The sequence below is a fragment of the Tachypleus tridentatus genome, chromosome 13, assembly GCF_004210375.1.
Source record: "Tachypleus tridentatus isolate NWPU-2018 chromosome 13, ASM421037v1, whole genome shotgun sequence".
Lineage (NCBI taxonomy): Eukaryota > Metazoa > Arthropoda > Merostomata > Xiphosura > Limulidae > Tachypleus > Tachypleus tridentatus.
This window is the reverse complement of record NC_134837.1, coordinates 187049111-187062552: the sequence shown is the minus strand read 5'-3', so window position 1 is coordinate 187062552 and position 13442 is coordinate 187049111. Positions and strand designations below refer to the sequence as shown.

The 13442-nt window shown below is 33.2% G+C and overlaps 1 protein-coding gene across 2 annotated transcripts; it reads left to right on the top strand.

Moving 5' to 3' along the window:
- The first annotated feature begins 4152 nt into the window (after positions 1-4152).
- LOC143236043 (uncharacterized) lies at positions 4153-11807 on the top strand. 2 transcript variants are annotated; one of them, XM_076474275.1, is made up of 2 exons: positions 4153-5504; positions 9898-11807. In XM_076474275.1, the coding sequence occupies exons 1-2, from the start codon at positions 5340-5342 to the stop codon at positions 10066-10068; spliced, it is 336 nt and encodes a 111-aa protein (XP_076330390.1). In that variant the 5' UTR covers positions 4153-5339; the 3' UTR covers positions 10069-11807. Both variants share the same exon structure in this region; 1 of them encodes a protein (XP_076330390.1).
- Positions 11808-13442: the final 1635 nt, after the last annotated feature.

The following is a 13442-nucleotide window of genomic DNA, read 5'->3' as shown; positions in this document are numbered from 1 at the left end:
CGATTTTTTCAATTTTTTGCATTTTATTTCTGAGAATCCAAAAATTACTCACAAATTAATACATGATATGACCGCCTTTATTTTTCAGAAGATCATTAATCTGCTTTGGCATCGAGTTCACGAGTTGATGACCGCCTTTATTTTTCAGAAGATCATTAATCTGCTTTGGCATCGAGTTCACGAGTTGAATACAATCTTTACTAATTTTTGGATTGCAGTACCACACCTCAATTATAGCCTCAATTAGCTCATTTTTCATAGTACAGTCTTTTCCCTGAAGTCTTTCTTTACAAATCCCCAAAGATTTTTTAATAATATTTAAGTGTGGAAAGTTTCCAGACTAGTCCAGCACCTTTATTCACGTTGTAGTCATAAAATTCTTCACAAGTTTTGATGTGTGGCACGGAGCCAGATCTTACTAAAAAATGCCAGATCCATCTGGAAATCTCTTTTTCAATTCTGGAACGACCCTTCTCTGCAAAACTTCGATGTACTGTGGTCCTCACATCATACCTTCTACGATATGTAAGCCTCCGACGCCATAGTAGCTGAAAAAGCCCAAAACATGTTCTTCAAGGGATGTTTTACAAACTGATTGATGTGAGATTCTCGAAGTTTCTCACCTGGAGATCTGCGAACATGCAGACTTCTTTGACCCTGTACGAAGAAATGAGTCTCGTCACTGAATAACACCTTCCTCCATTGTTCTTGGGTCCAGTTCTTGTATATCAGACCACATTGATACCGTTTTTTTTCATTGAGTTTGTAAGAAGTTGTTTTTGACTGGTCTTCTTGCCCTTCTAACGCAATTTCGAAAGACGGAATATTCTTCAATATTTCGTCAGATATCCCAAAAATAGATCGACCGTACTGCAAAACACAGCTAATGACGCCGTCTGTGTGAAAAAATGACTATTAAAGGAAATCAGCGGGTCCAGCGAACCTACACCGACCGCCATGCTGAAAATATTGTAAAATGACCATTTGTTTCAATTAATTTTTTCACAAGGGTGTATTAGTTATGGATTACAGGTATATGATGATTTTATGACAGGGACAGTCATATTAGTTATGGATTACAGGTATATGATGATGTTACGACAGGGAGAGTCATATTAGTTATGGATTACTGTACTCCTCCACCAACCCGTTCTCCAAGTTTGGTGGGTGAGCAGGTGCATTGTCCATCATAAGAAGGGCCTTGAGTGGCAACTGTTTTTCCGTGAGGTTATTCTTTACACTTGGAGCAAACATTTCATGGACCTACTCCATAAAAAATTGCCTGGTTACCCATGCTTTACCATTAGCCTTTCACATGACATTTAGTTTACTTTTCAGGACATTATTTTTCTTAAAAACTCTCGGGTTCTCAGAATGGTACACAAGCAAAGGCTTAAGTTTTAAGTCCCCACTTGCATTACTACATAACAATAGAGTTCGCCTGTTCTTCATTAGCTTGTGTCCTAGCAGTGACTTCTCCTTGATGATGTAGGTCCTCTTTGGCATTTTCTTCCAAAAGAGGCGTGTCTCATCACAGTTGAACATTTGTTGGAATAAAACCCTCAGCTTCTACATAGAACTTAAATTCCCTAACAAATATATCAGCAGCGTCTTTGTTAGAACTGGCACCCCCCATGTCTCACCATACCATGTATGCCACTTCTCTTCCTAAATTTTTCAAACCACCCCCTACCAGCCTTAAAGGCATCACTTGTATCAGCACTTGTTCCAGGGGTGTTTTTCAGGAGGTCAGCATGCAACTGCTTTGCTTTCTCACAAATGATGGTATCAGAAATGCTATCACCAGCTAGCTGTTTTTCATTTACCCAAATCAACCACAGTTTTTCTTCCTCTTCCATTGTTTCTTATCTTTGTTTCGTAAGCACTGTCACTCATTTTGCAACATCAGCTCCTTTTATGACCTCTTTATTTTTCAGTATGGTGCAGTGCTTTTCTTATAGCAAAGCCACATCGGGCTATCTGCTGAGCCCACCGAGGGGAATCGAACCCCTGATGGTAGCGTTGTAAATCCGGAGACATACCGCTGTACTAGCGGGGGGCATCAGTATAGTGCAGACTGTAGACTTCGTCATACCAAACTGTGTAGCAAGGTCAGACATATGAACACCACTCTCATACTTCGCTATGAGGTCTTTTTTCACCTCTATTGTGACTCTAACAAATTTTCCTTTTGGTTTGCTGCTTTTATTATCCTTCTTTGACCCCATGGTGGCTTATTTAATCAGAATATTTAGAAAAACAACAAAAAGAAAAAAGAGAACATTCACAGCAGATTTTAGCAGGGGTGTGGAATCAGCGAAAGGTGCGGATAAAATGTTTTGGGCAAGCTTGGCGTCGGCCGAAAATGGTCGAAGGGTTGTTCGAGTCGTCAGTCGGGTTATTTCGGGGGTTCGGGCCACGACAACTTGGTTCGGGAACCGAGTTTATGTTCAACAACCGAGACATTTTTTTTTCTCAAACAATATGTTCGAAAACTGAATTGTTCGAGAAGGAAGTCGTTCGAGAACCGAGGTACCACTGTATTAAAAAACGCTAGCGTTCTCGTAGAAAAAATGTTCATTCTTACTCTCAGAATCTTCCAGAAATTTTCAAAACAGGCAGAACTTGCAAAATGCACATCTAGCAATATACGTCCCATGCAAAAAAAAAAAAAACTATATTGAAACAAGCTTACGTATTAAAGTAAATGTATAACAAATATAGCAAGCAGTAAAAACCTAACTACATTACATTAAATGTGCAGTAAATTGATACTAAACTGAAACACAATAGTTATGAAAGAATAATATAACTGTCTTGTTCAACATTTATTAAAACCGAATTATTAGGCGTGATAAAGACTTTTAAGAATGTGTTATATCAGTAAGAGAAGTGAAAACTATAGTACTAATGAACTGGCAAAGTGTTTATACATACAGTTAAGGATAACTGCAAAATTATATAAGGTAAACTATAAGATATATTTGCTTCATCGAAATAATGGATTAATTAAGATAGTATGTGTAATAAACATGATAGAAGTAATACACTGTGTTATAACAGTTGCCTCGTTAAGTAATGGTTTTTCTTGTGTTCAGAACTTTTATGGTACGTGCTAGGTAACTGTAACTAAAAATCACAATCAGTTATATTAACTGTTTCGTTCAAATAATAGTTTTACTTGTGACATTTCAGGCCATAAACTCATATAGACCACAACGTTGGTGACGTATTCACATGATAAGACCGTCTGTGAAAAGAATCTCGATAAGAGAAGCCATTGAAAGTACCATAGTGGTATTATCCACCGTACCTTGTATTTTCAGATATAAATAACTATAGCTGTGAATATATTATTGTGGAGAAATTATAAAAAAGTGCTCATTTTAAGGGATTAATTGTAACTGAAGTATGTACTACAAAGTTGATGACGTAATCAGATGTTGATATCTATTAATATACATCGTTATCTGAGGGTTTGCTCGTGAACTGTCTGCATGCTCATCATGAGAGATTTCATCATCCTACCCTCCTCCTAGTTATGAACCTTCTAGTGCTACTCATGAAACTATTGTGATATCAGTATGATATCACCATGTCAGTGTATTTTCTGGTGAGACGAATTGTAACTATATCATCGTCTCAAGTCCCCCCACTGAGGCAGCCAAGCAGTGTCGTTTTCTTTCTATACTCTTATTATTATCAGATGGTTCAGTTTTTATTTATAGCGATATGATTAATAATGGTACAATACGTATATAACTATGTTTAGCAATGGTAATATATATATATAGATGTGATTAGTAACGATACAATATATATATCTAAATATATATATATATATATAATTAGTAATGGTACAATATATATAGATATATGCTTAGGAAAGGTACGATATACACTGCTGGCTAAAATCTTAAGTCCAATAAACATAAAGAAAAAAAATATGTATTTTGCGTTGTTAGACCCAACCACTTATTTGAGTAGAGCTTTGAAAGATGAAAATAAGAAAAGGAAAAATAAAAAACCTATTTAACATTTAATAGGGAAAATGTGAACACTATGAAATTAGCCTAAATACTAGCTGGTCAAAATTTAAGACCATACCAAATAGAAGCGTTAATCGATAAACACGTAACGAAATTTAGTCATTTGTGTTCAAGCATTAGCGTTATCAACATCTCCTACTGATACCCCTGTCTTACATTGGGTAAAAACATGGCAAAGGCTAAAAAGTTGACAGAGTTTGAACGTGGCAGAAGTATCGCGCTGCAAAAGGAAGGCCTCTCTCAACGTGCCATCGCTGGTGAGACTGGGCGTAGTAAAACTGCTATTGCAAATTTCTTAAAAGACCCTGAGGGCTACGGAACAAGAATTTCAAGTGGTCGGCCCAAGAAAAATTCGCCGGCGTTGAGCAGGAGAATTCGACGGGTTGTCTGGCAAGACCCCAGCCGATCGTCGAACCAGAGTAAGACCCTTACGGATGCAGAATGCAGCTCAAGAACAGTAAGACGGCATCACGAGAGAAAGACTTTAAAAACCATAAACGTCTTCAAAGGCCACGCCTCTTTCCACACCACGAAACAGCTCGGTTAAACTTTGTTGAGAAGCACCACACATGGGACGTAGAAAAGTGGAGGAAGGTTTTGTTCTCTGATGAGAAAGAATTTAACCTGGGTGGTCCAGATGGCTTCCAACGTTACTGAAACCATAAGGATATCCCACCGGAGATATTTTCTACACGACACAGTGGAGAAGATTCCATCATGATCTGGGGTGCTTTCTCCTTCTATGGAACAATGGAGTTTCAGGTTGTACAGGGGCATCAGATTTATGTCATGTTCTTACTATTCCCCTACCTGACTCTATAGCTGGTTAGCGACCTCATTCATGATAACACTATGTAACCCAAATTGTGTTCCTGGATAGTATGTGTTATTTCTTAATTGCCTTTGTTATAAAATTACAAAAAATGACCATTATTTCCTTCAAACTTTGCTTTTGTAACCTGGATAATGAAATTTAGAAATTAACCTATTTTGTCAAAATGGGCAAATTTGTACATTTTCATTTACGCCATGTTTGAATAAAACAACATATGAATTAAAATTTACATGTATTTATACTAAAATTATACAAAAATAAACAAAAATTTTTAGAATGAGTAGTTTTGTGACTGTAATGTAAATCACTTTCACATATCAGCCCCCAAATATAGTCTCCATCATGTTTTCATTATACGCTCCTTTGTAGTGTCTTTCAAAGTCCAGTATATCTTGGTGGAAGCGTTCACCTTGCTTTTCTCAGTATGCTTCCATGTTCTCCTTGAATTTATCAAGATGAGTATCAAGGATATGGACTTTCAGGGACATCCTGCTGCCCATTTTGCCGTAGTTCTTCACCAGAACATCAACAAGTTCAACATAATTTTTGGCCTTGTGATTGCACAAGAAGACCTGAACCACTGTGACAAAGCTGTCCCAAGCTTTTTTCTTTTCCTACTGGTTAGTGACATGATTCATGATATAATTTATGTGATGGTGTTACAGTCCCACTACCTGTCTCTACAGCTGGTTAGTGACATAATTCATGATATAATTTGTGATGTTGTTACTGTCTCATTACCTCACGCTGTAGCTGGTTAGTGACATGGTTCATGATAATTTATGTGATATTGTTACTGTTCGACTACCTGACTCTATAGCTGGCTGGTGACATAATTTATGGCATGTTGTTTCTGTTCCTCTACCTGACTCTATAGCTGGCTGGTGACATAATTTATGGCATGTTGTTTCTGTTCCTCTACCTGACTCTATAGCTGATTTGTGATATGGTTTATGATATAATGTATGTCTAGTTGTTACTGTCTCTCTACCTGACTCTATAGCTAGTTAATGACATGATTCATTATATAATTTATGTCTAGTTGTTGCTGTCACACTGCCTGACTCTATAGTTGGTTAGTGACATTATTCATGATAATTTATGTGATGTTACTGACTCATTAGCAGGTTTACAACATGATTTGTGATAATCTATGGCAAATTGTTACTGTCTCACTACCTCACACTATAGCTGGTCAGTGACATGATTCATGATAATTTATTTGACGTTATTACTGTCCCACTACATGACTCTAGATGGATAGGGACATGACTCATGGTGTAATTTATGACTAGCTGTTTCTCTCCCACTGCCTGACTCTATAGTTGTTTAGCGACATTATTCATGATAATTTATGTCATGTTGCTACTGTTCCACTACCTGACTGTATAGCTGGTTAGTGACATGGTTCATGATAATTTTTGTGATTGTGTTACTGTCCCACTACCAGACCCTGTATGTAACACTAATGTTACTTAATGGTTAATGATAGAATACTTAGTGATATGGTTCATGATATAATTTATGTCTAGTTGTTACTGTCCCACTACCTGACTCTATAACTTGTTAGTGATATGGTTCATGATATAATTTATGGCATGTTTTTACTGTCCTCCTACCTGACCATATAGCTAGTTAGTGACATGGTCATGTTCCTTTATGGCATGTTGTTACTTCCTCCCTACCTGATTGTACAGCTGGTTAGTGGCATGATTTATGATGTAATTTAGGTGATGCTGTTAGTTTCCCACTATCTGCTTCTGTAGCTGGTTAGTGATATGGTTCATGATTATTTATGTCATGTTCTTACTGTCCCACTTCCTGACTTCATAGCTTGTTAGTGAGATGGTTCATGATATCATCCATACTGTTGTTACTGCACTGCTGCCTGACCCTTTAGTTGGTTAGCTACATGATTCATGATAATTTACAGCATGTTTTTAATGTCCCAGTACATGACTCTGTAGCTGGTTAGCGACATGATTGATGATAATATATGTGATATTGTTACTGTCCAACTGCCTGACTGTAAAGGTGGTTAGTCACATGATTTATGATAATTTATGTGATATTGTTACTGTCCAGTTGCCTGACTCTATTGCTGGTTACTGACATGATTCATTATATGTGTGTGATGTGTTTACTGTCTCACCATCTGACTCAATACTTGGTTATTGTAGAATAAAAACATATGGTTGATATGGAAAATTATTAGTATAACAGTGTTAATGTAGAATAAAAATAAATGGCTGATATGGACAACTAATATAAGAATGTTAACAATGTAGAACACAAACTGATGGTTCATATAGATAACTAATATAACAATGTTAACGTAGAATGAAATCAAATGGTTGATACTGACAACTAGTACAACAATGTTAATAAATTAGAATAAAAACAGATCACACATATGGACAACTAGTATTAAAATGTTAATAACATAGAACGAAAACAGATAATAGGTATGGACAACTACTATAACAATGTTAATAGTGTAGAATAAAGAGATTATTGATGTGGACAACTACTATAAAAAATTAATAATTCAGAAGAAACACAGGGTTCATATTGAGAACTAGTATTGTTAATAGTATAATAAAAACAGATGATTGATATGGATAAATGATATAATTGTTAATAATGTAGAATAAAAACAGATGGTTGATATGGATAACTAGTATAAGAATGTTAATAAAGTAGAATAAAAGGAGATAATTGGTATGGACAACTAGTTTAACAATGTTTATAATGTAGAAGAAAAAGAGATGATTGATGTAGACAGCTGGTATTAAAATGTTAATAATGTAGAATGAAGACAGATGACGGATATGGATAACCATTTTAAGAATGTTAATAACGTATAATAAAAACATGATAGATATTGACAATTAGTATAATGATGATAATCAAGTAAATTAAAAACAGATAATTGATATGGACAACTAGTATTAAAATATTAATAATGTAGAATGAAAACATGATTGGTTTGGACAAGTGGTTTAACAATGTTAATATTGTATAATAAAACAGATGATTGATATGGACAAATGGTGTAACAATGTTCATTACGTAGAAAAAATCAGGTGGTTGATATGGACAAGTAGTTATAACAATATTGATAATGTAAAATAAAAAATTAGATATGGACAACGAGTATAACAATGTTAATACTATAGAATAAAAACAGATTGTTGTTATGGACAACTAATATAACAGTGTTAATGTAGAATGAAAAAAAATTGTTGATATTGAGATCTAGTATAACAATGTTAGTCATGTAGAATAAAAACAGATGGTTTATATGGATAACTAATATAACAATGTTAATAATGCAGAATAAATATAGATGGTTGAAGTGGACAACTAGTGTAACAATGGTAATTGTGTATAATAAATAAAGATGGTTGATATGGACAACTAATTTAATAATGTTAATAATGTAAAACAAAAACACGTGATTGTTATGGACAACTAGTATGAGAATGTTAATAACGTAGAAGAAAAACAGATGGTTGATATGGACATCTGGTATAACAATGTTAATAGTTTAGAATGAAAACAGATGGTTGATATGGACAACTAATGTAACAATGTTAATTGTGTAGAATAAAAACAGATTGTTAATATGGACGACTAACATAACTGTTAATGTAAAATGAAAACAAATTGTTGATATTCACAACTAGTATAATAATGTTAATAACATATAATAAAACAGATGGTTGATATGGACAAGTGGTATAACATTATTAATAATGTAGAATAAAAACATGATAGATAGGGACAACTAGGATAACAAATATTAATAATGATGAATAAAAACAGATGGTTGATATATACAACTAGTATAACAATATTAATAATGCAGAATAAAAACAGATGATAGATATGAACAACTAGTATGACAATGTTAATAATTCAGAATAAAAACAGATGGTTCATACTGACAACTAGTATAACAATGTTAATAATATAGAAGAAAAAGAGATGATTGATGTAGACAGCTAGTATTAAAATGTTAATAATGTAGAATGAAAAGAGATGATGGATATGGACAACTATTTTAAGAATGTTAATAATGTATAATAAAAACGGATGATAGATATTGACAATTAGTATAACCATGTTAATGAAATAGATTAAAAACAGATAATTGATATGGACAACTAGTATAACATTCTTAATATTGTAGAATAAAAAGAGATCATTGGTGCGGACAACTAGTATAACGATGTTAATAATGTAGATTAAAACAGATTTTTGACATGGATAACTAATAAAACAATATTAATGTAGAATGAAAACAGATGGTTGATATTGACCGCTTGTATAACGAGGTAAATAATGTAGAATAAAAGGAGACCATTGGTATGGACAACTAGTATAACAAGGTAAATAATATAGAATAAAATAGTATGGACAAATAGTACAACAATGTTAATAATGTAGAATAAAAAGAGATCATTGGTATGGACATCTAGCATAGCAATGTTAATAATGTAGAATAAAAACAGATTGTTGATATGGTCAACTAATATAACAATGTTCATGTAGAATGAAAACAGATGATTGATATGGACAACCTGTATAACAATGTTAATAATGTAGAATGAAAACAGATGACTGATATGGACAACTAGTATAACAGTATTAATGTAGAATAAAAACAGATGGCTGATATGGGCAAATAGTATAACATTATTAATATTTTAGAATAAAAACAGATAATTAATATGAACAACTAGTGTATGAATGTTAATAACATATAATAAAAACAGATTCGTTGATGTGGAAAAGTAGTATAACAATATTAATAATGTAGAATAAGAAGATAATTGATACGGTCAACTAGTACAAAAATGTTAATAATGTAGAATAAGAAGCCCGTAAGTCAACTAGTACAAAAATGTTAATAATGTACAGGGTGGCCCGTAAGTCCCTACCCATCCATATGTTATTATGTTATATTCAATTACGCATGTATTATAAATTTGTTTCTTTTTTTTTCAGAGAAATACAGCTAACGTAAACCCATTTACACTTGAAGAGCGTATTGTGACAAGTACGTGGGAACATGAGCGCAAGAATACTGGTGACAGCACACAGATACACTGGATACATAATATTTATGGATGGGTAGGGACTTACAGGCCACCCTATAGAATAAAAACAGATTGTTGATATGGAGAACTAATATGACAATATTAATCTAGAAGGAAAAGAGATGGTAGATATTGACAAATAGTGTAACAATGTTAATGATGTAGAATAAAAACAGATGATTGATAATTATAAATAATATAACAATGTTAATAATATAGAATGAAAACAGGTGGTTTGTATGGATAACTTGTATAACAATATTACTAATGTTGAATGTAAACAGATGATTGATATGGACGAGAAGAATTACAATGTTAATAATGTATATTAAAAACAGATGATTGATATGGACAACTGGTATAACAATATTAATAAAGTAGAATAAAAACAGATGGATGATATGGACAAGTAGTATAACAGTGTTAATAATGTAGTAGAAAAATAGATGGTTGGTATGGAGAACTTGTATAACAATGCTAATAATATAGAATAAAAACAGATGTTTGATATTGAGAACTAGTATAACAATGTTAGTAATGCAGAGTAAATACAGATGGTTGACATGGACATCTAGTATAACAATGTTAATAATCGAGAATATAAACAGGTGATTGATGTGGATAACTAGTATAACAATATTAATAATGTAAAATAAAAACAGATGGTTGATATGGACAGCTAGTATAATTATGCTAATGATGTATTAGGTCGTTTTATATAAAATGACCGACTTTGGCTTAGTTGAAGAGTGACAGTATTTAGGTTGAGTTGTATACAGGCGCTTGACTATATGATGTTCAGTATTGACGAGAGTGCTGTGTTTTTCATTTGTTTGTCATGAGAAGTTGTATTATAATATCTTTGTGTTTCTATACAAGATTAAAGAATTGAAACTTCATTTTTTTTTTTGCAAATTGGGAAATAATTTTGCCATATTGCTATAAGGATAAATTTCGTGTTTATGGAAGGGACTACTTCTGAACGGGCTTTGGTTCCATAAAGTTTGTGCTAATGATATTAATCATTTGAAAGACATTAATTTGTTGTGAATGAACGAAAATTAAGAGCTATTGTGGAAGCCAACTCAGAAATGACGGTTCGGATACTTATAGCAAATTTAGAATTTTCCATTACAACGTTCTCGTCACCTGTCTTCAATCTGAAAGGTTAAAATGTACAAATGGGTACGGTAAGAATTGACGGAGGAGCAGAAACTGGTTAGAATCAATAGAGAATTATCCTTGAAGCGAATGGTTGTCTGCGACGAGAAGTGGATCATATACGAAAACCGGAAGAAGTCAGGAAAATGATTAGATGCAAATGAATTTCCATTCATTTGCCGAAACCGTATGGTGACAGTATTGTGGTCTGCAGCGGAAATTATTCATTACTCCTCTCTGCAACCATGTTCAACAATTACAGCACAGTTTTAATGCTGTTTAATTGAGAAACTGCATCAAAACTTAACCACCAAACAACCTTCATTGGTGAACAGGCAAGGGCCGATTCTGCTACAAGATAATGCCAGACTCCAAACCTCACAAAACACCGTTTTATAATCGAGAAAATTGAAATATGGAATTTTGGAGCATCCACCATGTTCACATGACCAACTGATTATCACCTTTTCGGCACTTGAAGCTGTTTCTCCAGAACAAAACATTTAGGAATCAGGAGACAATTGTTTGAAGAGTTTATTCTCTCCAATACAATGGAGTTTTATAGATAGGTGATAATTTCATTAGTATTTTGTTGGGTGAAAATCATTGCAGCAAGTGTAGCATATTTTTATTAATAAAATTAGTGTTTGTTGAAAATATGGTGTTTTAATTTTTACATATACAATCGGCCATTTCATATGGAACGAACTAATAGAATAAAACCAGACGACAGATATGGGTAGGTATTATAATTATATTAATAATGTAGAATATAAACAGATGGTTGATATGGACACCAGTTATAACAATGTTTTATTTACACGACAGTGTTCGATAAACTTCATTTTGTGCTACATTGTTATCGTGTCTATTTGCCCACCACGTGGAGTGGCGTGTAGTATTTAATAAAGTAATGTGCATGTGGTACATTTAGCTATTCCAGTAAAGTATACAAAAGGTATAAACCTACGAGAAGGAATAGTAAGTATGGTGTCTGGAATTCTCTTTTTATTTTTAACAGAGCTAAAAACTATATTACTTTCAGACTATTCTCTGCACGAAATAATAAAAATAAACAGCGGACACCAGAAAACGCAGTAACAACTCACGCAATATTCAACTTCCGTCGACGTCTCAAGAGTTATTTTGTTAAAGGTGAAATTCATAAATAATAACCTTTTTTCTCTTGTGCCTTTAAAACTTCCATTTAGTATGTTAATAAGTACAAATATTTCTATAATACAGCTGTTCGCGAGGAAACATAGTTCATGAACTAAGCACAGTTTGTTATTACCGTTTCACTTTATTCATTGTTTTTAGAGAGGAATGACTTGCCTTCCAACATATTGTTCTGTTTTACCCGCAATAATCGCTTTATGTAAGCCTCCTCTGTAGTTAGTATTTATTTGTCCTACAATGGCACATTTACAATTGCAATGTTTTAAACTTTTCGATTTTATTATACCATCTACGAAAGTGGATTTGGTACAAATAGCCCTCCAGTGAATTTGTCACGATTCAACAAACAGATATAATCGTGACATGATCTCCATGTTATATCCACCGTCCAATTTCACTGCCAACTCATTCATCATAAAAACGATACACCTGGAATGTAGTGGAATATTATCGTTTTAAAACACAGTCATTTTATCGAAATAACGATAAAAACAATTTTATCGCATGCATCTTTATGCAGATAGAAAATATGATTTTATGATATATACCTTTTAATAATGGCAAATATGATTTTACAACAGATATAATTAAGTAGTTGAAAAATCATTCTATCACTTACATCTTCATGTCGAGCGTAAATATGATATTATAAACCGTATCTACAATTAATTTTCAACGAGTTCTCAATGAGGTGTACCTAACTCTCGAATAAAATTAGATAGTCACTTAGTTGTTACACTACCACTTTTAAGTACGACAAAATAACAAACTGACTGACTAACACAGTAATAACAGATTCACTAAATATCTAAATAGCAAAAAAAAAAAAAAGATTCACAAACTGGCTAACGCATTAATAGCATATACACTAACTAACTAAAACATTAAAAATATTCACTAACTCGCTAAAACATTAAGTAACACATACACTAACTAACTAAAACATTAAAAACGTTCACTAACTCGCTAAAACATTAAGTAACACATACACTAACTAACTAAACCATTAAAAACGTTCACTAACTCGCTAAAACATTAACTAACATATACACTAACTAAAACATTAAAAACGTTCACGTTAGCACATTAAGTAATGTATACACTAAATGATTA